The 26,885-nt window shown below is 40.8% G+C and overlaps 2 protein-coding genes across 4 annotated transcripts in view; both read right to left on the reverse strand.

Moving 5' to 3' along the window:
- Positions 1 to 217: 217 nt before the first annotated feature.
- On the reverse strand, positions 218 to 13,139 carry ZMPSTE24 (zinc metallopeptidase STE24). Its single transcript, XM_030290320.4, has 10 exons — positions 12,971 to 13,139; positions 11,673 to 11,819; positions 9,331 to 9,417; positions 8,627 to 8,743; positions 8,164 to 8,316; positions 5,420 to 5,561; positions 4,596 to 4,756; positions 3,143 to 3,247; positions 2,289 to 2,432; positions 218 to 1,984 (listed from the first exon to the last, which is right to left on the reverse strand). The coding sequence occupies exons 1-10, from the start codon at positions 13,085 to 13,087 to the stop codon at positions 1,760 to 1,762; spliced, it is 1,398 nt and encodes a 465-aa protein (XP_030146180.2). The 5' UTR covers positions 13,088 to 13,139; the 3' UTR covers positions 218 to 1,759.
- Positions 13,140 to 16,447: 3,308 nt separating this feature from the next.
- Positions 16,448 to 26,885, reverse strand: part of RLF (RLF zinc finger) — a 41,412-nt gene continuing 30,974 nt past the window's right edge. For all 3 annotated transcript variants that reach the window (XM_030290314.4, XM_030290315.4, XM_072917823.1), the window contains 3 exons: positions 24,067 to 24,203; positions 21,755 to 21,896; positions 16,448 to 21,586 (listed from right to left, as the gene is read on the reverse strand). In XM_030290314.4, coding sequence (XP_030146174.4) covers positions 16,862 to 21,586; positions 21,755 to 21,896; positions 24,067 to 24,203 — 5,004 coding nt within the window. In that variant the 3' untranslated portion in view covers positions 16,448 to 16,861. The remainder of the gene's footprint in view (positions 21,587 to 21,754; positions 21,897 to 24,066; positions 24,204 to 26,885) is intronic.

Below are 26,885 nucleotides of genomic sequence, written 5' to 3' on the forward strand. Positions count from 1 at the left end.
CTTCATCTTCACACTTTAATCTCCTTTTGTTTGCATTTACCCAAATTTCTGAAATAGACAGAAAATTAATTTTTGCATACAATTTTTACCTAATGGATGAGGCAAATTATTTTCTCAGAGCACACTTAACATGTTTTCCATAGCTTTACACCAGCCAACATCTCATTCAAAACTTGACACAGTTATTTATTCTTCTGAACTGACAGATTCAAGTGAATGCTTTTATTTTGAGGGCCTTTTATTAAATACAGTTCACATGACAAATATAGGCTCTCCAGACTTGTAAAACTGTCTCCTAAATCCGTATCTATAGCTTAGCTCCATATTTGCTGGGGTATAAACACAATTAGAATAAGGCATACAAAGGGCTTTCAGCAACATCTTGTTTCACCCAAGACATCATTGTGCCCATCATCTTATAAGGCATTTTTCCTTATGATCAGAAAAACAAATGTAAGCCAACAATAAAATGTATGAGAATATTCTGACATGTGAAACAATGACAATTTGCTTTGATGATTTCTCTCTTTGTACAGAGCTGAGCAGAACTTTTTAATTTACTGCAGATTGAAAATCTGTTTTTTATATGGAGTATGTCTATTCACACTGTATACATTTGTATGCACATGCAAACTTATATCTTACTTTTACTTCAACAAAAGTAAATATAATCCTATTTTTCATCAGAAAAGTCTGAGATAATCAATGCTGAAGCCATTTCCACGTTTACCCAGTTTTTTCTTCAGTAACTGATGTGGGCAAGCTTTTTCCTGGGCTTTTTATATGTAAGAATTTTGAAATATAAGAACAATGATGAAGAGTAAGTATGCCAACACTACTATTTCAGCTGGATTCATATTAATTAAAAACCCTCAATGGAATGGAGAATAAGCCCCCTCAGAATGAAAGTGTGACTCTGCTACACTGGCTGAGCAACTGGACACTTCCATATACACAAGAAATCTAAGCAAAGCACAACAGAAATGGAGGAACTGAGATGTGAAAAAAGGGAGAACAAGAGAGAAATAGCAATTTTCTCAAACGTGTGGGTTCCATTCTGATTCTCTGTAATATCCTTCCATACCCCCAGCAGCCCTGGGGCAATAGGAGCAGCCTAATCCCACTATAATGCTACTAAATTCCATCTAGTGCTCATTTTCAAGGAAGACATGGTACATTTCCTCAGCTATAATTCATCCTTCTTCCCACACTTCAGAGAAAGAAGGTTTTATTAAGTAGCATTTTTCATTATGACACACATGAATGCAGGAGAAAAGCCTGCAGCTGCATTTTTTAAAACACACTGGCAAGCACAAGTATCATACAGGAAATAAAGTCACCCAAAGCCTCTTCACTGTGAAGAGAGTGAGACTGGGAAGGTTCACAGAATGCTGAGAATAGAAAAAGGATCAAAAGCAATGTTCAAGGCATACATAAACTTGAAGAAAAAGGTGCTTTGAAGTCTACACTTGTTTTCTCCCTTTAAAAGTCTATACTATAATATGGAAATAAAAGTCAGTGTGGCGGGTGGGGGGGAAGGTCTTCACCCAGCACTTTTTCTAAATTAAGTTCCACAGTTTTGTTTTTGTTAAAAAGAAGTCATTTATAATTTAATACCTGTTTCAGGATACTCAGATCTGTGGTGCTGTTAACAGCGCACTTAATTTGCATTATCCATAAAAAAAAAAAAAATTAAAAAGCAGCTCTGAACTTTGCTTCTGAGATGGAAGCACTGTCTCTGAACCAGCAATCATTGCTGTCACTCTTGCTTTGCATCTTTCAAGGCCTGAAGTCTTTCTAAAAGGGGTGGGTGGGAGTAATGCCACATTGAAAAGATCCAGTCAGAAACAGGGAATCCTAAATTATCTTTGTTTAGCTTGATCAAAGCAGAATATAGGTCTTTAGCCTTCCCAAGTTCCTTGGCAAATGCGTCTGCTTGAAACTCAAATCGTCGGCTTAATACTGTCAAACAAAATGAGAGAACCTGTGGAGAGAAATGCATTAAAATTATTTTAAAATTCAGCTATCTGCCAATTCCTTCAGTGCCAGTAAATACCACCAAATCTAGCTTCCCACATCCCACACATGGCTGTGCTTGCAGACTGATCTCACTAAGCTTTATCCAAGCCACACCTGAAACTGGGAGTGCTACCCAAGATGCAGCACTAAGCCTGATTATCAAAATGAGACACCCAATACAGCCCCTAGAAATTCAAGCTTCCCCTGAAAAAACAGAATCATTATTTAAATAGGATGATACTTCAGAAAATGTCTTGAAAACAAGTTACCTCATTGTAAGGTGAAAAAATGAACTGGAAAATAATCATCAAGCCTATCAGTGTAGGCTGGGTGTCATAGAAACCAAATGCAGCAAAGAGTTCTTTCTGACCAATTAGCACAGCAAACAAGAAGAAGCAAAGGAAGGAATTCATCTGGAGAGAAGAAAAAATATTCTTGATTAAGATAAGTCTTTACATAACATCACATTATAGATTTGCACATGGATGCCACTGTAAAAAAAACAAGTAGATTACATTTAAACTAATACACAGAGAGGAACACAGTTGGTCTTTACCTGCTTTCTGAAAATGCAACAGTAGAAGAACCACTATTTTCTGCCAATGAGCAAAAAAGAAATAATGAAGGGAGATGAAAAAGCAAGAAGAGAAGAGAAGAGGGAGTACAAGATAGAACCCATCTCCTTGGAATTAAGTACAGGTTCTGAAAAGTTTAAAGCCAAAATGTGTCCGTGCTGTGTTGTACTTCTGTTCCTGGAAACAATCTGTGCTTCCATCCAAGCTGTGTAGTGTCCTGTACAAACACTGTGCTTGCCTGGCTTTTCAGAGCCAAGAGGCAGGACCATGCCTTACCAAGTTTCCTAGAGGGTGTGATTAGCTATCCAAGTGGTTTTTATTGGTCTTTTTAAAAATAGAAGTTGCCAGAATATTGTTTGTTATTGAAACACACAGAACAGAAAAGAAGGATGGCTGTGATCCAGACCACCTTCCTGTCACACAGCATATCAGGTGAATGTACACTAAGAAATCTGGACGAGGGCATTTGGAAAAAGCTACAACTACAGATGCTCCAGGGGAAAAAAAAAAACAAAAAAACCAAACCAAAACAGTTTAAAATAACTTACCTGGCTGATGATTATATTTTTGATAGTATGACCTAGTTTCCAGTGACCCAATTCATGACCGAGTACAGCCAGAACTTCTTCATTTTTACATCCTTGTTTCTTATTCTGAGGAATAACAAAACAGAAATATTATCAGGTATGTCTGACCACAACCAAATGAATTTCTTACTAATTTATTTTTTTCTTGATCACTTAAGTGTCCCTAGATCAGGCCATTCCCTTCTAAAACCAGAAACACACATATAATTTCTTGCTGAGCCTTTTTATGAAGATATTTATAGAAACATAATCTTTTAAGGTTAAGAAGATTTCTACTACGAGGTGGTGATCTCTTATTTCTATGTTTGCAGACATGCTGATGCAAACCTGAAAGAACACTGAAAGATTTGCCTTCCAAATACTCTCCTATCCCTTCTCATCCTGTCTGTTTACTCAAGCAAAGCATTACACTGTAAACAGCTATTCAGAGCTGCAGACCTTCAGAGGAGAATTGAGAGCAAAGCCCTGTTCCTACTTTCCTTCCACACTCAACATGTAGCCTTCCTCCCAAGGCAGTACTGTTCCTTTTAAAAGGAACCGTCCTCTTCAAAAAGCCCTGACACACCTTAAAGCTATAATTAGGAATGACATCTGCACCTCAAAGTTCCATTAGCAAGTCAGAAGCAAACACAAACGCTGAAGAACCTGTTGAAATGGAACACAGACTCATTATGACTAGATCAGGTGAGCTCAACATCCCCTCCTCTCACCACCCACTTCTGCAGTATTTGCCAAACAAAACTGTGGACATGGTGTCAAGGAACAGAAGCTGGACTGAACAACAATCTAGACATTGGCCTAACCTTAGGCCCAATCTGCACAAGGCCATTTGTTTTTCTCAGAGTAACTCCTCCAGGTTATTTAGAAAATGTTCTATTAGCTTTAGTCATTTCCATACTCTTCTGAGGCCACAACAGCTGTTCCAGCAGACTCATGATGTGCAGCTGCACATCAAAGGAGAGGCCAGTGCCAGGCCACCATCCTGTTCTTGACCAGAGCATGGCAGGATGCACATGTGCAATCTGTCTGTCCTCCTGCACCAAAACCTCTGCATGCAGTAAAATAAGAATTAAAAGTATTTCTTTCAAAGGGAAACTTTGGTACGGCACTCCAAAGAGAAGATGAGAACTGCAAACAGGTCCCTTATTCAAAGAATTATAGGGAAGATCTAGTTTTTTCATGCAGGGAACTAATGTTTTGCTAAAGCCCCTGTGGATTTTTACAGTCTCTGGTGCTATCTGCACAACTCACACAGGCCCAGAAATTCCAATTAGCAAACCAGGCATACTTTGGTGTTGAAATCATTAGTGTTTGGGTTTTAGCAACTTACTCAAGACCTTTAAAATACATTAGAAAACACAAGGAATATCTCACCAAGACTTAATATAAACAACAAAATGAAAGACAAACTCACTTTGGTTTTAGACTTTGTTTCTTCGTTCTCACCATCTTCTCCTTCTGCTGGTTCTTTGTTCAAAGCAGAATAGTCTTCCAGGAGTGTGTCAAAGAGTACTATCCTCTTATTCTTGAAGAATCCATAGAAATAAGCATTGCTGTGGGAAGAACGCTTAGAACCTGATGGGGAAAAATTAAAGACCATGATCTGAATGCACTGAAGCCTGTACAGTATGACAGACCAGATTCTCAAAGTCCCCAAATGAACTGAACATCAAGCAGATCTCTTTGGAAGCTAAAATATATTCTAAAATCTAAGTAATGATGACTCCAATAGAGAAATGTAGTGTGTAATCACTAAAAGCACTAAAAACCGTAAGAGAAGTTGTGAACATCTAATGTCCAAGAAGAAAAGCAAATTCTATTGCAATTTCAGATTTAGAGTGGAAAGAGCATTCTGAATTCACACTGCTCCAGGCAAAGAACCTGTGCCAAATTATGTAGAATTCTTTCAAATGTGCCAGCAAAGGTGAATGGAAACAGCTATTCCCTTTGTTTCATAGTTGTAAAATTATAATCTTGCATACTTCTGTGCTTCCACTCCTGAGCAAGCTGTGCATTTCCATTCCACAGACCCAGGAAAATGCTCCCAACCAGAAGATGAGGTCAGGCTGCGCACTGAGCTTCAGGAAAAAGACAGGAAAATGCTACAGACATTGGCAAGTATTGCAATATCTGAGCAATGCAAGCAACTACCCTACTATACCACCCACAGTCAATGCTAAAATCCCAGAAATTTAAAATTACAATGCCTTTTTATTTAAAAAAATAACAAAATCTCACCTTCAACAACATACACCTTAGTCAATGGGAAGTCAATGCTCTTTGCCATTGTTTCAATTTGCTGCTTGAGCTCTCCCTCCGGAAGTGGAATGAATTTATCAAACAAAGGTGCAATATAGTCTGCATAGATTGTAACAAGCACCTGCAAACACATGCAGATATTATGAACAGGGCATGCGAAAGTGTTTAGTATTAAAGGTGGAGCAAAAAGTTCAAAAAGAGGGCACAATTTCAGAAAAAAACACTTGATAAAGTCATACAGAATTCATGAGTCATTCATGAGTCAGAGTCCTGCATGAAGTGGGATCTATAGGCAGGCTCTCCATGGGCTGCTTTGTCTGGTGGCCAGTCCCACAGTCCAGCAAACTGTGCACAAACCACCCACACACTCGAGCAGAACTGCTGTGAACAGTGCAGAAGACAAGGCCTCTGGGAGCAGTGAAAGTCTGTCACTTCCAGCAGTCCTGAAAAGCTCTGAAGTGTTTCACACTCAGCTGAAGAGATGAAGGAACCAAGGTGTCGGAACTCAAAATATCCCTCAGATATTTTTGGATGTTCCGGGTCCTGGTCGGAAGCATTTGAGACCCTGGCAGGCAGCTGGAAGCAGCTGTGATTTTGGGTTTGAACCATGGAATGATTTACCAACCTTGCAGGAAGAACAAGAAGTCACAAAAGTTTAGATATTATAGTAGAAGTAGTTACAAAGTAGAGGGAAGAATTTTTGAGTGCTGTACAGGGGGGTTTTAGTTTTGTACATGGGGGTCAGAGGTTTTAAGATGGAGGGATTTGGGCCTGTCCTGCCCTCCCTCTTTCTTCTTCCTTACCTCCATGCTCTTGGTGATGTTGGCACTCACAGATTGGTTTAGAGTAGAAAAGCACCATTTAATATAGGTAATAGGCATTGGGGAAAAACTGTAACCATGTAACACGTATGTACCATATAAAAGACAGCACAGCCCTGGGCGGGGAGAGAAGAAGCAGTCAGGAGTCAGAGAGGATGTCAGGGTGTGTGTGTGCCTCTGCCTGAGCTGCTGAGCAAACCACAGCAGCCCCAGAAGAAAATCTTTTAGATAACTTGCAATAAACTGCCTTGAGACCGGACAGCAGAGACTGCTGAGCCTTTCTTTGGAAGCACGGGTTGGAGGAGAGACTTTTCCACCACACGGAGCCACCCCTGACCTAGGGTGAGCTCCGGCACCAAGGGATAGAAGAAGTGGGACTAATTCCTGCTAACTTGCAAAACAACTGTCTGTAAAGAGTCAAGAAATTTCATGTCCCCTGCTTTCTGTGTTTCCCAGCTGTCTGCAGGACTAAGGCAGTTGTCTGCCTGATGCCTCTGGCTCCACAATGACTAATAGCCCCGACCTAAAAACATCACTGCATTGCACCTGCATCTCTTCAAACAGCTGCAGCCCAGCTGAGAAAGGCAAAACTAGAATAATGTGATGGAAAGGAAAGCTCAACTCCCTTTCCTCACACTCTGGATCACTACGAAATTATTTTTTTTTATTTTATAAGTTTAAATTCTGGTTAGCTAAAAAGGAACAGAACACGAGAGGCAAACGGACATCAATATTAAATTCAAAATTATCCTGATATATTTTATTTCACTGAAAACAAGTACCTGGACTTTTGACACTGTATGCACTGCTGAAAAAGTCCAATGAAATAAAAAATCAGAAAAACTGACTTTTGCAAAGTCACAGCAAGTGAGGGCATCAATATGAAACACCACTAAAGTAAGTTTTGTTACTGTAATTTTTAGGGGCTTAAATCTCTGCAGGTATTTTGCAGAAGGTATAGGAGGGTATTTAATGGAATAAAAATCAGCTTTTCAGTCCAGACTAGTGTTTCAGACCATGTGGGGCCTAATTTTAAGGTTTTATCTCAGATCTTTGTGTAATGCCCTGGTATCAGCAGGCATAACAGACTAGTAAGAGGATGCAACTCTAACTCTGATTACAGAGTTATGGAACTGGAATTTTTCCCTAAACCAGACTCTAAAGGGTAAATCTAATACCTCTTAGGATAATTTTGCATGTCAAAGGCTGTTCAAACACATTAAGGCTGAAACTGCAACTATAAATTTGCAGGAGGTGGCAACACACCAATTGTCTGAGAATGCATTTAACCCTCAGGGATGGAGGGAGCTCAGAGGAAAAGAGTGAGCCAGGAAATGTTCTTTCAATACAGAAGTTTCAGCTCTGCCAAGATGTTTTATTTTCTAGCTTCTGTAGTACAAAAGATAGACCAACCCCTGTTATATCAGGTTCTAAAGAATACATAGAACCTCAGAACAAAATCTATGTGGACAGCTCAACAGAAGGTGCAGGCAGAGCAAAAATAAAATGCTAGTTTGTGACAAGAAAGTGAGAGAGAGGAACATGGGTCAGCTACATATGTTCTGGTTCTCACCTCTATATTCAGGAGAAAGGAAAATAGATCACCACATAGTGCTGTATTTCCAGTACCTATTCTAAAGCTTTATCAATGCTTCTCTTTCAATGGATGAAGACACTCCAGTATTAAATAGATTATATATATGACATTAATGTGGACAACTAATATGAGTTATTATTCCTGAACAAGTACATTGTGAGCAAGACACTCTGTTGAAGTTTGTAGACATTAAAATTCACAGGAAATTTAGATTTTTCTTCATTTCCTTTCAGCTGCAGTCAGCATCCTGAGCCATGCAAGTAAGCTGGAGTCTGGAAGAAACCCAAACATCTTCTCATACTCACCAAGGAAACAACCAGTGTGAAGAGCCAGGCATAGATAAAAAAATAGTCTCCCCCTATTTTAATAATGTAAAGCAGAAGGGATGTCACTGGCAACAGAATACACTGAGTCACAACAAACTTCTTGATAGCATCCTTAAAAAAAAATCCCAGAGTCTGCAAAGAAAGGATAAATTAGATCAGTGATGTCAATGTAAATATTAATATGCCATTCTGGTTAGTGAACTGATCCCTTCAGTTAAGACAAAAGACAAAGCAGCAATGACAGTGTCATAAGAAAATCAGAGTCGGTCAAAAGAACTCTCCTAGTAGCTCCTTACATTTACATGGACTCAAGCCATGCAGATGCACTCTTCCTTAGTTAGGTCTGACCCAAACCATTATTTTGTGCTGCACATTCATGAAAGGACCAGTCTATCCAACCAATCTGAACCAATTTGGACAGTAGAAATGCTCTCTGCAATACCTGTTGATTGAAGCCATGTTTCTCTTCTATGACAAATGTATTATATAAACTCCATGGGAGACCAGTCACTGCACTGAAGAGTGTTGCAAACAGCAGAAATACCAATGACTGAACAATCTAAAAAACAAAACAAAACAAAACCACCTGATATTTACTGACCCATACTAACAAATATTCCAGGTGTTAAAAATGGCTTTTAGGTCAGTAGTTTAACTGAAACCAGTTAGAGATGATGCTAGATAAATTCACAGAATTAACTTGTTAATGATGACTAATTATTGCTCACTGTAATCGCTTACTAAGGATTTGGAACACAAATTTGGATACTTGCCTCATCCACAGCACAAAGGTAACATAAGCAGTAGACTCAAATTTCTTACCCTTTTAGTGTGCAGGTAGATCAATTCTAGGATTAGTAAAAATAAAGCACCCAAATAAAGAGCTCCCTAAACCCCATTTGACTCAAGCAGATACCAGACTTTGCTTTAACACATAAGGCTGTTTTAATTAGTAAGCTAATTTAAAAGCAAACTAATTTAATGTTATCAGTTCTCAGAATCACAGTCATTGTGTGCACCAGAAAATATCTGTTATTTTTACTGTATTACAGGTTACCTAAATCTCACTTTTAACTAAATAGTAATTTAAAAATAATTATTGCAGTAGGGACCAAACACTTTCACAGGAATTTAAAGCCTACTTACCTCATATTCTGGTCCAAACCCAGCACGACCAGAGATCTGACCGGACAGTTTCCATAGAAAAGGAATTCCTCCACAGAGAAGAATCATCTTAAAAACCAAACGACATACCACAGAGGCAGTATGAAACACACTGTCATCTTAGTCTACTAACGTTCCAGCATGATAAGAACATTTTAAGGGTGAATAATACAAGTTTTATAATTAGCTTTTTTGCCACCCCTCTGATCTTAACAGGGATAAAACAAGCCTGGAATATCTGGCATTAATTAATTTTTAATTTACAGAAGGAGAGCAGGTAATTAATATGTTTCCTGTGAAATGCTAGCATATTTCCAAGCCTATTTTCTGTATACTTTGCCACTGTAGTGGCTCAGACATAAGGTACATCTTCAGAAGCCCTTAAAGCTCATGTGCCCTGTGGTTGTATAACCACACATATAATATTCATATTGCAGCCTCTCCTCTTGAAGAGGAGCTGCCCTCTTTTCCTAGAGGTTCACCTGTGTTCCCTGCCCAGAGAAAAGCCCCAGTTTCACTTTCAGTACTGGAGTTGCTACAGACATGTTGCAGAAAGCTCCCAGCCTGCTCCCAGCCTCTCCTGACATACTGTCTGCCAAGGAACATCTGGAGTGAACATCTGGGGTCCACCAACATCAAAGAAATGCCCAAGCTGGAGCTACTGAAGCAAGTGCTCACTGCAGCTCACAGCTAGGCCTGGCAGCATTTCTCATACAGCTCAACTTGCAAATATTTCACATTTGCCTTCTTAGCGAGTGATGGATGCATCACTATATATAAAATCAGTTTTTAAGCAAGCAGCCTTCCAGTATTGATGACACTAAGGGTTTATGTATTTCTTTATTTTGAAAAGGCTTATTCTTACAATCTAACACTTAGGGTGCATTTTCAGTGTCAGGAGCAGATGGAAATGATCAAATCAAGATATAAAACAGCATTCACCCAGATGTGGACCCCTGAGAGCCATCCCTGCTTTCCACTTCAAAACTGAGCCATTTGCTTTATCTCTTGTATGCAGTTATCCAGCCAGTTCTTCATTCATCTAACAATCCATCTGGCAAACTCCTGTCTCTCTTATTTAGTAGCTACAATGTTCTGGACAACTGTAACAACAGTAGGCCCAGATGAAGATAAGCACAGATAACTGATTCAAGCCTTTGAATAGCAGGGCACTAAATTCAGCGGCAAAAGATGCTTGTTCCAACCATGCATATTTTCTTTAGGAACCTATTTTGGCTAAAGTTCTTGAAATCAAGAAAAAGCTTCAGAGCCTTTTGACTCATTGTATTTGTGAGGCAGTTCCACCTCACCTTACCCACCAGCCTGCTGCCAGAGAGCAGCTTTGGTTTTCAAATTAAATACTGCCTCTAAAATCAGTCAGAAACATAAAAGCTTTTCAAACTCATATAAAAATTGTCTCGAGTTCTGCTGAGAATGCTGAAAATCCCAACAAGAGGAATATAAGAGATTGCACTGACAAAACATCCTTCTTACAAGTTCATACAAAAGGAAATGAAGTACAGGTCAAGCAGCACAAAGGAGATCAGGAAATATCGAAGTTAAGAGATATCACAAATCTCTGAGTACTGAGTTTGCATCATCCTTCTACAGTTACATGACTGACTATTTTACAATCCTATTTTCATTATCTTTTATAGCTGACATTTATGTTTCCTTAGGTTCATCATGTACTAGGATCATTTTTCAATTTTACTTTGCAATGCCAGGCATTTTAGGATTCCTTTTTGTGCCAGTGATGAGCAATGCATTTCAGCAGTGAGTTAGAACAGGTTTCTTTTCTCCTAAGAGTGTAAATCACACACATAAATAATTTGTTCCAACTTAATGGTTCTGTTTTTTCACATATGTGAGTGTTACTTGCCCAGTGTAATTCTTCTTATACTTCAGAAGTATCCATCGGTACACTCCCTGTTCTCACAAGCTTTTTACTTTCTACTTAAATTTTATCTAAAAATGAAAGTAGCTGCATTCCTCCAAACACAGGGAAAGGTCTGTATTTTAACAATTTAAAATAACTCTCATGCTGCTTAATTATTTTGCAATGGAAACTACTATAGAGCATAATTAAAATGTAAGTTAACACTGTAGTTGTGCAGTATGACTCAGCACTGCAGGAAGAAATTACATGCTTTCTGAATAATTACTTCTTTTTGTGTAGCAAATACAGCCACAAACAAAACCAGAATATAAATGTCAGGGTTTGATGTAGACACCAGAATGCCAATGGTGCAGCTGCATGGGATCACTAAGAACCAAAGTACTTCACAGTTTGACATGAAAAATATCATACAAAAGGTACTTACAGTGCCCTCAACCTCTGAATAGAGGCCTGACCAAAAGCTGAAAGTACTTTTGTCCAACTGATAGAGACGAGATTTTTCAAATGTTTCTGAGTCCATGATCTGTCCCAGTTCCTGTGGTACATGTGTTGTTGTTCTATACACCCTCCTCTGAAAAATTGAAGACAAAACTTAAAGTCTACACCTAATATTTTAAAGGAGATAAATAAGATTTAAAAATAACACATAAAATGATCCCATGGGCCACCATAGAAAGTTAAAAAGAAAAAAACAACACACAAATGAACAATTATTCCTAAATTCCAGTTTTCTAGGAAGTTCTAAATATAAAACTGAAGCATAATTGTTACGATGTAACCAGGAACTGAACTGATGATCTTAATAACTCATTTATGTGTGATCAAATACAGATCACACAAACTGATTTTTCCACAGGATGTGGAAAAATCTTACTTACTGCACCACAGTTAACAGCTAAAGTAATTTTGAAACCACACACCAGATCCTCCTGTGCAAGCCATGTGACATCACCAGAACACCGAGTGGCTGCACAAATAGGTGCTATTTCATTTTCAGCAAAGAAGTTGCCACTTTAAATTTTTTCAAGACTAAAAATCTTTTCCCTCAGCTGTCTTGTTTCAGTATATTTACCTGTTCTCTAAGGAAAAGCTCCTTTGCCATTTCAAAACACATTCTGCCCTGTGCGGGGCATCAGGATGCTCTGTCCCTGCTCCAGGGCTCAAACACAAACAAACAAAGCAGTGTGTGGTTGCTGCTGCACCTGCCGGGGGGAGGCTGGGGATGGAGATGTGCCTGCCTGGAGACAGCCAGACCCTGACCAAAGGGACACTCCATCCTCTGTGTGATATTCTGCAATAAAAAACGGGGATGCGCCTTCCAGGGCGGCCCTCGCCCGGAGGCTGCCCAGGCATCACCTGCTCGGGAGTGGCAGCTCGCAGCACTTCCTTCCTTTTTTCCTTCCCCGGTTAAACTGCCGCTATTTCAACTCAGGCATTTCCTCATTTTCGCTCACACCGCTCCCTCTCAGCCGTCCCGGGGAGGAGGATGGAGCTGCCGGGGGTGCCGAGCCGCCGCTCTGAGCACTCCCACCACCCGCTACAGAGCGCGGAGCCGCGCCCCGGGCAGGGCCGAGCGCTCCATAGGCAGGGGACAGACCCCTCAGAGCCCGCGGCCCCGGCTCCGGCCCCGGCCCCGGCCCCGGACATCCTCCACGTGAGGCCGGGCCGGGCCCGGCACAGCCCCGGCCCGCCAGCGACTCTCCCCACCAGAGCTCCACCGACCTGCCGGTGCGCCAGGAAAGCCTCCCAGAGGTAGACGGCCCACGAGAAGAGCAGGACGGAGCAGAAGATGCGGCGCTCAGCCGGCAGCTCTGTCCACAAGTCGCCGGACAGCGCCATGGCCGCTCCACCCGCCACACGCTGCGGCGCCGCCTGGCGGCCGGAGGAACCGAGGGCGGGCCGGGGCGGGGCGGCTGTGAGGGGCTGCCGCAGCGGGCTCCGTGAAGAGCTCCATGGTGGGCTTCGTGCTGTGCTCCGTGAGGAGCTCCATGGTGGACTCTCTGAGAAGCTCCATGGTGGGCTCTGTGCTGGGCTCCGTGAGGAGCTCCGTGGTGGACTCTCTGAGAAGCTCCATGGTGGGCTTCGTGCTGTGCTCCGTGAGGAGCTCCATGGTGGACTCTCTGAGAAGCTCCATGGTGGGCTCTGTGCTGGGCTCCGTGAGGAGCTCCGTGGTGGACTCTCTGAGAAGCTCCATGGTGGGCTCTGTGAGGAACTCCGTGAGGGGCTCCAGCTCAGCTCTGCCCATCACGGCCACCCCAGTGAAGGGTGTGTGGGGGGCAGCATGGCGAGGATCTGGGCAAATGTCTAAATTATTTTTCTTCAGTATAAGTTACTTGGACCACGCACAATAACGCATATAAAGCCTCATTAGTACTTGTCCAAAACCTTTTAAAGAAACTGAGAGAAGTACAATAATTAACACTGACTGCTGCAGTAGTGGCTGATTTAAAGCCTGAATGTGCACTTCAGATTTGGCCTCTGTAATGCTCTGTGAAGACAGCACGGTGCTGCCAAAATTCAGAGCTCACCTGGCAGGGCTGGGGACAAGTGTTCCATGCAGAGCACAGGCACCGTGTAATCTGACAAAGATGCAGAAAAAGGGGTGTTAACATTGAGCCACTTTTAGATATGGCATTTTAGTATCAGCCATTTATCTAATTTCTATCGGTCTGAAATATAACAGAACATGTCCGGATTTTTAATCATTAATAAAATAAAAATAAAATAATGCCAACTTAATGTTCTCATTATCTCTCAGTTACCTTTTAAAACTATATAGAAGAATGAAGCTGTCAAATATATTGAAGCCTAGCTTTTTCTGCAACCTAATATATCCTTGCAGAAGAACAGGATAGATGAGAAAGTGCTGCTGGCTCTGCTGAGAGCTCTGCTAGAAAGAGAGAGGTCAGTCTGGAATGTCTCTCATTGTAAAGGTATTTACAGGTTTTTACTACACCAGGGAACACAGCAGGGCAGCCCACAGCCTTGGAGAATTTAGGCATGCACAACCAATAAGCACTGTTTTGTCCTATAAAATCCACACATTTCAAGACAACAATTTAAAAAATGGAAGCAACATTCCCCATGAACTGTTTTTTCTGAGGTATCTGCTCTTCACATTAAGAATTTTTTTTTTTTTTTGGAAAGTCAATGCAATGGTGTTCTTTTACTACAGAACAAAATGTTTCTCCCATATACTTGAAAGCAAGAAGCTGGAAATGTTACATCATTTGTAAGACAAATTCTGGTAGCACTTGGGAGGGAAAATTATGGTCTACCTCATGGCAGGAAAACAGAAATAGACAGTAAAAACTCTTCAAACCTTTACCTTTTATGTCCTCCTTCTCCAACACCCATCTGTGCCAGGCAATTAGATCAGATCAAAAAAGCCCAAGCGGAAATTGGGATAAAGATGTATGTTCAAGCTGTACAGTTTTGATGGTGTGACACCTATTACCTCATTGAGTCAGTAGTGAATTTTGTAGATGATGGAGATCAAAGACTGAATCACACTGAAAAGTCTCTAAAATGGGCAAGATACGATTTTTGTAACAAGTGCTGCACAGGTATCTTTCAACTGAAGTATGAACACCCGATGAGTGTTTCACATTACCAAAAGTCCTGGCAGTGCATGGAGTGCCACATCACCACAGGAAAATGCCTCCAAGCTGCTTTTGTGCAGCCCAAAGCAACTCAACCATTTTCTAAACACAACTCTTGAGTTGAGGAATGTTGCAGGACTTGTCTCCATAGCTAGCAGCCAGAAATTATGTCTGTCTCTGTCTGGTCCTGTGGTGTATCCCAGCCTATGGAAAGAGCAGGAACTGGACAGAAGGACCCTACTCAACAGGCTCTGTACTACCAGCGAGCACTGTGCAGTCTGCACTCTGTCAGACACACACAAAACTCATCTGGGAAAAGCAGAATTGCATGAAGAATTGCATGTTTCACGTGCAACTAATTTTGTGGGAAATACAGCTGCTTGACTTGAAATTTAGTCTCCAAACCTCAAAGATTTACTACAGATGCTCACCACAAAGAGACAGGGTCTTCTGTGGGATACTCAAACCCCGAGAGGGTAAGGGGGTCTCTCTGGTCCAATACCTGAAGCAGCCATCACATGTCATATTAAGTTTGCTGTTAAACTCTTCTGTTTTGAGATCTTGAAGATTCAAGTGTGTAAAAACATGACTCAAACTTGAAATTAAAAGGTACTTCATTATTTTAGAGTGAGAAATTACTTTGGAACATGCTGAAGGCTGTCTGATGATGTTGCAGTATTTAACCTTTTGACACAACTTACTTCAATTTTTAGAACTTTGTGAGAAGATTGATGCACCATATTTCTTTCATTAAAATAAGCTTAGAGTGAGGAAATGACATGAAGGTAGTAAGCTACACTTCTCTTGCTTGGTGTATGATTTTTTAACCTAACTTTTAAGGATGCCCAAATAACTTAATTTTCCTAAACATATGAAGATGCCATTTCTGCCTCATTTTGGTCATACCACAGTTCACTAGACAGTTTGCTAGCTGCCACCATTCCTGCACCCAACCAATACTCATGCTCTGTTATAAACATTTCCTGAAGTTTTTTTCCATGTCCTTTCCACTGCTGCTTTTCAGATTGCAGTACAAAACCCCAGAAGCCCCAACAACACCCAAGCCTCAGTCAGTAAGAAGCAGTGATTGCTGCTTGCTCATTAGAATCCCCGTGGAGATGGGGAAATACCCCATTTAGGGGACAGTGATTTTGGGCCTTGTGATGTAGCCATGTGTGGTAAGAAATGCGATACAGAACAAGAAACAGAGCTTAAAATATTAAACTGGGGAACCCGAAATATATACTGGTACTTTCATGTGACACAACCTGTTTGGAAGTCTGGCAACACTCATCACACACTCAGGTGGTGCCAGACAGTCTCAGCAAACACCCTCTGCCTTTAAAGGAGCAAAGACTTTCTCATGCATAAGTGTAATTAGTAAGCCTGTATAATTATAGTTCTTTCAAGTCTGAAAAAAGCACAGAGAATGTTGTAAAATAAAATGTAATACTTTACTTTTCTGTATCTATTTTATCACTCTGATAAATTATCTACAAATGCATAAAACTTAAGCAACACCGTCCAATGCACTCAGAATGGTCCCAAACTCAATTACAAGTAAAGCACATTAAAGATTTACTGTACAGTAAACAAATGGGTGAAAAACTGTAATTTATTGAAACTCATAACTCAAAAAATATAAGATGCTGTAGTGTACAATATGTTACACAAAGCACCCTGGGGTGCACATTCAAGTCAAGTAATAACTCCATCGCCCCCCAAACCCTGGTACCCCAGTACTTGTTCCATATACAATCATGCACATTTACTCTTCAAGAGGAAGCCCCCAGTATTCTGATGTGTTAAATAGCACCAAAATCAGCATTGTTCATTGAAAAAAAATGGGGAGCTAAATTAACTTGGCCATTACTTTTGACAGATATTATACATTCATGGAATTAAACAGTCAAAACTACCCTAAAAAGTGTGTACTGTAACAATTACTGTTCTAATTTGAAGTTCTCCCCATACAGCAGTAGTGGAGGCTATCTGCTCTAAGCAAAGCTATTTACGTACTTCCTACACACAGCTCATCTGCCTTTTTTGTTGGAAATAAATCTATGAGAGGTGTGGAAAACTTGGATCTTTCAAGAACTACTACTGGTCGTAAGTAATGCAGCTGTTTTAAGGCAAGGTCTCCACAGTCCGTTAGGGCCTTGTCCAAGATTGCCCTCAGATTTTCTAAAGAAGGGGCAGATGAAGACTCTGACAGCAAAGGCTGGATCTCTGTTAGCTGCCCAGGGTTATTTGGGGTCATGATTACATTTTCATCACTTACAAAGTTGTTTACTGGTGTATTCCCTTGACTGTCTCCCTCTTTCTGCAATGTTTCATCTACTGGCAACTGCTCAGGAGACTCCCATTCTACTACCTCATCACAATCATCATCATCATCATCATCATCTTTCCCCTCACATTCCTGAATAAATTTTAAAAATGAAGACTCGAATCCCATTGGTTTATATGTCTTTAAATCAAATGGTTTGGACACAGGAGGCTTTTGAAATTTGTCTTTTGTAGCACAAAGTACGTTTCTTTTTGCATTCTGATTAACTGCACTATGTTGACATTCCTCTGGTTCTTTCTCTCTTGGCAAATCTAATTGTAAACTGGAGGAAGAAGAGCTATTCTCTCTTTCACTACTTTCAGAAAGATCTTCAGTTTTACACACAGTTGTCTCCCCGGTGTTAGGCTCTTCAAAACAAGTGTTCTTTGAACTGTGGTTATATTTTAAAGTGCCTGCATACACAAAGGCACTGGCATCACAATTCACACTACTCGGTGAACACTGCTTTTGGTCTTCATTACTCTCATCTGGAGGATCACATGCAGGCTTTGGAACAAGGGGTTTGTCACTTTCCTGCACAGGCTCAGAATCAGCCGGTTTATCCTCATTCATTTCTACACCTTTTTTATCCAAGCCTGAAGCTGTGCCAGAGCAGGACTGCTTTTCAGTCATGATGCCACATTTCACACAAAGAACGAGTTTCTGCAGGCGCTGCTCGATGTACATGTTGGTCATCTGGTGTGTGCGCTTGTAGTGCCTCAAGATGCTGCTTTCCAGTTTGACAACAGACATGCAGCCCTGCACCATGCAGGGGTACTGGGTCTGGTTAGACTTCTCTTTGCACATTTGTAAGGCTTCCTCTTTTGTTTTGAAATTAAGCGAATGCTTTTCCCTGCTTCTACTAATTCTTTTTACTTTTCCTTTTAATTGCTTCCCATTCTGCTTGCTTGTGCTAAAGCTGTCTTTCAAACAATTTTGCTCATTTTTATCTTCATCATCATCCTCTTTCCGATTTCCAAAGAGACTATCATAATATTCATTGTGTCTGAAATATACATGTTGAGAATAGTTACTGTAATTTGTGAAAATTCGATTGCAGCCATTAAGGTCACAATGGATTTCAAAATCTTTGTTTAATTTTTCTTCATTGGCATGTTCTTCTATTAGGTGCCGTTTAAGCTTATTAAAAGTATAAAATACAGCATGGCAGTGCGCTTGGTTACAAGCAAATCTGGCAGACTCAGCTTCAGAAATTAGTTTTTGATCCTCTAAGATTTCATTATGGAAGTCACTACAATGTCTAGCAAGAGCTTTAGAACACAGAAAACGCTTACCACACTCTTTGTGTTTGCATGCAAATATTTTTTTACATTTGACAAGTTCCCTCTTTGTTCTTGCTTTGTCTTTTTCTAAGCAGAGCTGTTCCTTATTATACTGGTGAACAGTTCTGTAATGGCGAATCAAACCTTTCTGGTTTGTGAACGCCGAGTTGCAGCTTTTATGTATACAATGAAACGGTTTGTGGTACTTATGCAATATGTAACATAAGTTTCCTTTAGCAACTGTTCTTTTGCTTCCTCTTCCCTGTCTTGCTTCCAGTTCTTCCCTATGACTGTCCAGAGAAGTTATGTTAGATGTTTTTCTTGTTACATCATTGTCTGTCTCTTCATTGGACTCCAAATCAGTCTCAGAAGAGCAGTCTTCCTTTTTTGGGTGACACAGCTGTTCAGAGTCCGAATGTCCAGAGAAGCCAACGCTGTTTGCACAGGCAGGCACTGGAGCAGAGCTGTTCTTATGCATGTCCTCTGTACATAAACCTACATGATCAAATTTTTCATTAGGACACGCCTTGTGAGCCACCATCTGACAGCCAATTTGATGTTTGTTTCTATAGTGAATTCGAAGATGTGTTTTTCTTGTAAATGATCTTTGGCAAATATGACACTTAAATGGTGAATACCGATGCTGGAACATATTTAGCTGAAGAACCACTTCCTTTGAGTAGTTATGCTTTTTAACATAATGCATTAAGAGAGCTTCTCTGGTCACAAACTCACATGTACATCCATGACATTCACAGAAAAATGGTTTAGCCGCCAGTTGAGTAAGGTACTGACTGGGTAAATTATCTTCTTGCTCTTGAAGGTGAAATTTTGAGGTAGTTTCATCAACTGACTCAGGGCACTTGGCATCCCTAGATGAATAGCCCAGAAAAGATTTCTGTCTTGAAGAGTTCTGAATGTTAGCATTTTTTAAGCTTAGATGTTTCAAGCCTAACATTAGCTCCAACATGTTATCTTCAATATCTAGTTCTTTAGAGCTGTCATAAAAGGATGTTTCTGGGGAAGAAGGACAAGTTTCTTCCCTCAGGTCACTGCTTCCTTTAGCATCTACAGCACAATACACACTTTCTGGAGAGTCAGCATTTGTATCAGAATTATGACCCAACTCTGGACTCATATCTGTAGGGGATTTACTGTCCTGAGCATCACTCAACAGATCAAGGAAGTATTTAGTTTTCATTTCCATATTTTTTCTACCTTTAAAGTTGTACGGATGGGCCCTTCGAAGGTGTTTTTGCATACTTCTGGAATTTTTGTGGGTGGAACAGCAGCCTTCAAAACCACAGGAAAGACTTTTTTCATCAAAGCAAACTGCCACATTGGAACACTGTTGTTTCATATTTGCTGGATGGAAGACTCCTTCCTGGGACATGACAAAACCTGGAACTGACTGGTTGTGAGCCACTGTTCCAAGCAGCCGTGGAGAAGCCTGACCTTGGCTTGCTGCAGCATCTGCCCTGTGCTTCCCACAATGCAGGCTGCAATTACTTTCACTGTTGAGATCTTCACTGTCAGAGAGAGATTCTTCCTTCACCTGTGGAATTTCCTGAGAGCCTGAGGGATCGAAGTTATCATTCAGATTGGAATCTTCAGATTGTTCGAGCAGCCGAGACTCTGGAAGATAACGGGATTTTTCTTCTGAAACCAACCCTTCAAGGTTCAGCGTTTGCTTCCCTTCCCCATTTGACACTTTAATATCATGTGCTGCGAGGTGATTCTGAAATTCAGTTTTTGAATAATAAAACTTCTTGCAACCAAAGTAGTTGCAGGTGTATGACGCATCCCTGAAGTGCTGAGCCTCGTGATGGTAAAGCTGCCCTAAGTCACTGAAAACAATATTACAGCCATTCAGCTCACATTTATAGCGAAGATCATCGTGTGTTTGTTTGTGGTTGAGCAGCTCGTTGACTGAGCCAAACCTGGCGTAGCAGTCCATGGACACACACATGTAGGGCTGGGGCCCGCAGTGCACGCGCTCGTGCTCCCGCAGGTGGAAGGAGGTCATGAAGTGCCGGCGGCAGAACGCGCACTTCTCCCTCCTATTCTTCATGTCCAAGTAGTGTTTGGCGTTCTCATCGTTGTTTTGATGTTCAGCTTTCAGATGGACACTTAAGTACTTAAACTGTTTAAATACTCTAGAACAATCTGTCCCAGGACAGGGGTAGATGTCTCTGTCTTGCAGCTGGCAATTTTCAAGTTGGCTGAATGTGACATATTCCTCTGTGTCATCGTCAAAGCTTTCAGGGAGCTGTACCTGGTGTGACCTTTCTGGAAACACTGGGGGTGGGCTGCTGGAAGCTGTTGCCTTTTGCGGTGATCTCTCTTTTTTCAGAATTATTTTCTTTTTGGGTCTGTGTGTTCTACTAGGTGGCATTTTAACATGTTCCATTACATGTGGTACAAAAAATTCCTTTCTCTTGAACTTTTTTGTGCAAACAGGACATGTATAAATACCATCTTCCATGTGCATCTTAGAATGATGCAGTATTCTGGCCTCTATACACTCCCTTTTGCAGAGCACACAAAAAAACTTGTATTGAAGCCACCTCTGGTATCTTTCTGAAGAGCCAATTGGTTTTTTTACTCTTGCTTTTTCCTTAGGGTGGCTCATTGTGTCTTTCCCATCATAATATTTGTGGTCTTTTGTCTCATCATAGTCACTAAAGAAAGTTTCTAACATGTCAGTTTCATTGAGTGACATATGGCAACCTACATCATCCTCAGAATCAGAGGCTACCTTCCCTAACAGTTTAAGACAATGCCGCTTCAAAGTCTTCCAGTCCCAAAATTCAGGATCAAATGGCCAATATGCTTTCAAAGCTAACAGCAGTTCACAGCGGAGTGAATTTGGAACCAGTGCGTTTTCTTCATCAAATTTTTGGTCTGGCTGCATATAGAGCTCTTCCAATGCATTAAATCCACTCAAAGTTGGCTCAAGTAAGAATTCTGTGAGCTGACAGGCTCTTCTAACTTCAAGGTCTTCTGGTAAAAGGCAAGCAATTGTTTTACACACTGATGTCTTCATTTCATCGCTTCCGTTGGACCTGATCTGAAGGGCTCTTACACACAACAACACAGACACAGCGAGTCCTGCTTCCTCTGCCTGTTTAAAGGAAACAGAAGATTTTTATTTGTATGTTTTTAGGCATAATCACGAAGTATGAAAAATAAAATAAACTATATTTTTTTCAGTTCAATAGAATTATTAATAAAACAATAAATTCATGTAGTCAGCTCTAGCTGTGTCCAAAGACTCAGGACTGTTACTTACTTCAGACTGTATGACTCTTATCAAGAAAAATAGATGCTGTAGTGTCTTGGCAATGATGCCAAACTGACGACATCTCTCCAAAAAGGAATCTAAGGAAGGATCTATTCTTCTCTGCAGTTTGCTCCAGAAAAGTGTCAGTTCCCTGCAAAGAGTTGAAAGCAGAATGTAAGAACATTGTAGATACACACAATCTGTGCAGTCACAGTGTGTCAGTTCAGAGCTGATGCCAACAAAAATTTAAGTGTTATTCAAGGACAGCATGCACTTCAATTAGGTCCTGATCTCCAAGTGACACTGAAGAGAACTGTTCCTGTGCCCCACTCCAGCATCTGATCAAACCCCAGTGTATCTCCTGATCCTTACGGGGCAAAGACACTGGCACTGGGATTCATCCCACTTAAGGCACACATCTATAGCTGCAGACTTCATTTCTAGACAAAAAAAAAAAAAAAAAAAAACAGTCCCACACTTCCAGAGTCTTTACCTCTCACATATAAATTTAAAGTGGGTAAGATGAATCATAACAGAAAGTTGCCACTTCTCTTCCAATAAGCAAGCAGCTGTACAAGGACTGCTAGGTACACTACTAGAACTTCGATTTATACATCTCTCCAATGTCAGCATTACCATTAGACAGAAGACTTGATTCTCCCATCTCATCCCCAGGGAAGGTAGCTAGAATTTGAGAAGTCTGTCAGGACAACAGTGGAGGGGGAACTGTGCTATGCATGGACAGGGCAGCACAGTTTGACTCAGCATCTTTCCTCAGAACGACTAAAAACAGTGTAGACATAATGATGTGACACAAATCTGCTAACCTTCTGTAAGCAGGAAGATATTTATGTTGCTGGACTGTGCTACCTTTGGATCATCAAGCCATCCTGCCTGTCACCTAGGCTAGCCAAGTTTAAAGTTGATGTGTTACAGCTGCATGATGCTTTGTGTAGCATTAGCTCAGGTAGGCCTGACCTGGGAGTCAGACTGACATGGAGATGAGAAATCTACAGGTCTGAGTTAGACCTACAGGACCAGAAAATTACATTCCAATGCTAAAGAGTTTCAGTTCAGACTTCATACTGCAAGCAAAAAATTCTACCCATGCTTGTTTCCCAACAGTCTGACAACACAAAGTCCAACCCTCTTCACTTGCACCCTAGGGATACAGCTATTGGAACACATCATGTCTTCTTGGACAAAAGCAGCAATATAAGTTACCCTAGAATAATGTTCTAGCCTTCTACCTCTATGGTACCTTGTACTTCTTGTACTCTAGCCTTGTACCTTTTTGGATATAATTCTACTCTAATCTCTAACTTAAAAATTCTATAGTGAAAAACATCCTCTAGAACTTCAATTGTGGTGAACTCTCTCCTCCTGAGTCTTCCAAAAGGTTAATTTCTTTCTACAAGGTTTTCTTTGCTCAACAAGACATTTCTGGCCTATTTGTACACATGGCTGAACTGTCAATTATCCTGCAGACACTGAAGTACTGTAAAAACTTTTTTAAATGGCTTTAAAACATGGAGTTTTACAATATCACAGGTAACCAAAACCAAATTCGCAACATATTCTTGATTTGTCTGGCCATGTAAAGCTTTATCCAGGTGGGGATTTAAATGGAAGAAAACCACATATTTAGTCATGTTTTGAAAACCAAAAGTACAAACCCTTTTCTGAAAGGCAGAAACCAGCCCCTCTGCTTTGGCTCTTCAAGTTTACCACTGCTGAAACAGAGGTGCAGAAGGTTCTGCATTTCCAGACAGTTAAGACGGCAGAGTTTTACACTCACAATCAGGCCAAAATCTAGTACTACAATTCTTGGAGTTATGGAAATTATAAAAATATAAAAAGGCTCTTGGAGGGGAAGTGGAGAGAAGTTGTTACAGGGTGGTACTTCTCATTCCTAATGTTGACATCTCTGTGGAACAGGTCAAAACTTTCATGGGGTCAAGTATTCCCAAAGAAAGGACAGACTGACAACGTACTTTGTGGAACCACAAAACTAGGGGTTTAACAGCAACCCTGAGAGCATTGACCCACCACCACTGACAGATCTACTACCCCACAGAAGTATTAGTGTTCATGCCAATAGTGTGAGTGCTGTTTCAGTCCTAAATTGTTTAAACATTACTTTTGTCTAACTGCTCTATTAGCATAGCAACTTGTGACAAAATAAGTAATTATCTAGGAAGTGCTTCAGTCCGATGCACTTCTCAAGTAAAGGATAAATCTACCTTCTCTACATATTTTTGTACTATATTCACTCAATGCTAGCCAGTGAGGAACAGTTAGCAGAAGCAGCTTATACATACCAAGAGCAATACACATTTGCTGTTTGAAGCTGATGGGTAAGATATGTTGTACAAAGAATAAATGCAGTGTTTTCTTGTCCCTCGGATTCCAGATTACATATGATGTCCAGTACCTCTTTGCAATCCACCTTTGCAATCTTAAAGAAAAAGAAAATTAAAAAGAAAAGGCACTTTATTCTCAGTACGTTTACAAAAGAAATGCACATTTACTATATCAAAGTCCCACAAACACATTACATCTCCCATACCCAGAGATCATGCCACACCTTTCGGTTACAAAATGTTATGAGAAGTTCACCTGTTAGTTCTGATACCTTCTTGATATTAGTTTTATTTGGGACAACCATTTTGGGCATGAAGGGCAACCATCTATTAAAAACTTCCCATTCTGTCTCTCTGCACTTACAGGGATTCTTGTGTTACTTCTGAAAATTAGAACCCAGGTCCAAAAAGATCAAGAGTTGTAAAAAAGCTGGTCTCTTGTTCTCTTCATCCCTAGGTACTGATTCTGAACAATCACATTTCAAAGCATGATGATAGAAACCGAAGTGTTTAGAGTAGTGTGCTGATTTTGGCTGGGGTAGAGGTGATTTTCTACCTCGTGGCTGGTATGGGGTTGTGTTTGGGATTTCTGCTGGACACAGGGTTGATAACACAGAGATGTTTTTGTTACTGCTGAGCAGCACTCGCACAGAGCAAAGGAAGCTGAGAGTGCACAGGAGGCTGGAAGGAGACACAGTCACGACAGGTGACCCCAGCTGACCAAAGGGATATTCCAGACCATGACAGCATGCTCATTATATACAGTGACGGGGAAAAGGAGGGAGGGGAGTGTGTTCAGAGATTACATTTGTCTTCTCAAGTCTCCGGTTATGCATGGCTGTGCTTTGCTCTCCTGGAGGTGCAGACTCATGGGTAGAATTGAATTAATTCCTGGTTTTGCTTTGCTTCTGTGCACAGCTTTTGCTTCACCTTTTATATTGTCTTTACCTCTACCTACAAGTTTTCTGACTTATACCCTTCCACTTCTGTCCCTGGTACTGCTCTGGGGGAGTTGAGCAATCGGCTATGAGGGGCTTGGGTCTAGCTAGAGTTAAACCACGACAAGGAGACAAATCCCAAGGAAGTTCTGGAATGTCTACTTAAGGTAGAACATACCTGTGTATCAAACCAGGGTGTCAGTTGGATATAAACCACAAACAGTAATTATGAAGAGCATTTACTACTAAGACAACACTAGGTTTTAATACATTTTTCCACTGGATCTATTCTGCTTCACAGAACAGACTGTGTTCTAGCAATATGTACTTTAAACAGCTGTTGACATTATAAACATTTCAAACGTCTTGTTCCTCATTAATAACAATGACAGAGAACAAACAACAGGAAGTTAAACTAATTTTTGCAGACATCTCATTCAGCAGGAAAAGCAGAAGCAGGGATATTAACCCAGTTTCCCATTCAGGCTTGACATTGGAGCTCATTGAGCAATGCCAGCATTTTCTAGGGTCCACTGACTTTTGATGTTCAACTTGAGACCCAGAACTTGCAGCAGACATTTCCAGAGCAATTCACAAGCTGAAAGGCCTTGCAGATGTGTCAGTTTTGCATTTGATAAAGTAAAATACAACAGATTTTGGTGGGGAGAAGGAGGGAGGGAGTTGTCACTGAATCACCCCTGGCAAGAAAGAAACCTCAGAAAATTATTTAGGTGACAGTGCTTTGCTGTCTAAGGGAACAGACATCATTGCTCCCTGCATGCCAAAGATAATAAACCCATAGAGTATCTGTAAATCAAGTGCCACCTCAGCAGGCTGGGGAGAGCTGAGCAGCAAGGCCAATGGCCTCATGACCAATGGCCACACGACAAGATTGTGAAGGTGTTGATCACTGCCCAGGAGAGAAAGGGGCTCCTGTAGGTAACAGGACACTGCTGCATGCCATCTCGCCCCAACTTTCCTTGTCAGCAGCACCTTTCTTATGTTGTCATCGGCCTCCAGTACCTACAGCAACACAGGTCTTCAGCTTGGGTGGGAAGTCTAAGTCTGACAGCTGGGCAACTCCAGCCTTCTCACAGTATCCTACTGTCTCTCTCCACTCAACTATTCCTCTTCTTTATAGGTAACAATTTCAGTCAGTATATAAGGTAGATTTAAAAAGCTAAAATTTAAATTTAAAGCTAAGTGACATCAACATTTGTCTTTAATAATTTCTACAATTATACACTACCATTTCCTCAATACTTATAATACAGTAAATATTCTTAAATAATGCAGAGGCTGCCTGCAGCAGTTTCATAAAAGTCTGATCTTCCAAGTCTTGGGTTTTAGAGACACAACTATTGTCAGTGCATGTAAGTATGCGACATGTTTCCTCCACAGATCTGCAGGCAACGTGGCAGGCTACCTGTGAGCTACTCATCCAGACACTACTGACAGAGAGCTTGCTCATCACCAGTTCCATTAAATCAACAATCACTGGACACCACCGCCACAACATTAAAACTTACTTACTAGGGTTTCTGAGGCTACAGAATTATAAAGTTCACATTTTTAATAGCCATCAGTTATTCCTCAATCAGACCCAGCACTTCTGTTGTGTGCTGGACCAGCAGGAGCAACAGCAGCTCCAGCACAGGCATGGCCTGGCACTCAGAGTGACCCGCAGTTACATCAGAGCTTTTCTCCTCCCATAGAAATTTGATTCTTTTTGGACAAACTCATTTGCATTCAGGGCATTAACTACTGAGTAAGCAACAAGAAACTTGGTTTCAAATCCTGTTTATCTCAAACTTGGTCAATGATAATTTATCTCATTTC

The sequence above is a fragment of the Taeniopygia guttata genome, chromosome 23 (genome assembly GCF_048771995.1).
Source record: "Taeniopygia guttata chromosome 23, bTaeGut7.mat, whole genome shotgun sequence".
Classification (NCBI taxonomy): Eukaryota; Metazoa; Chordata; class Aves; order Passeriformes; family Estrildidae; genus Taeniopygia; species Taeniopygia guttata.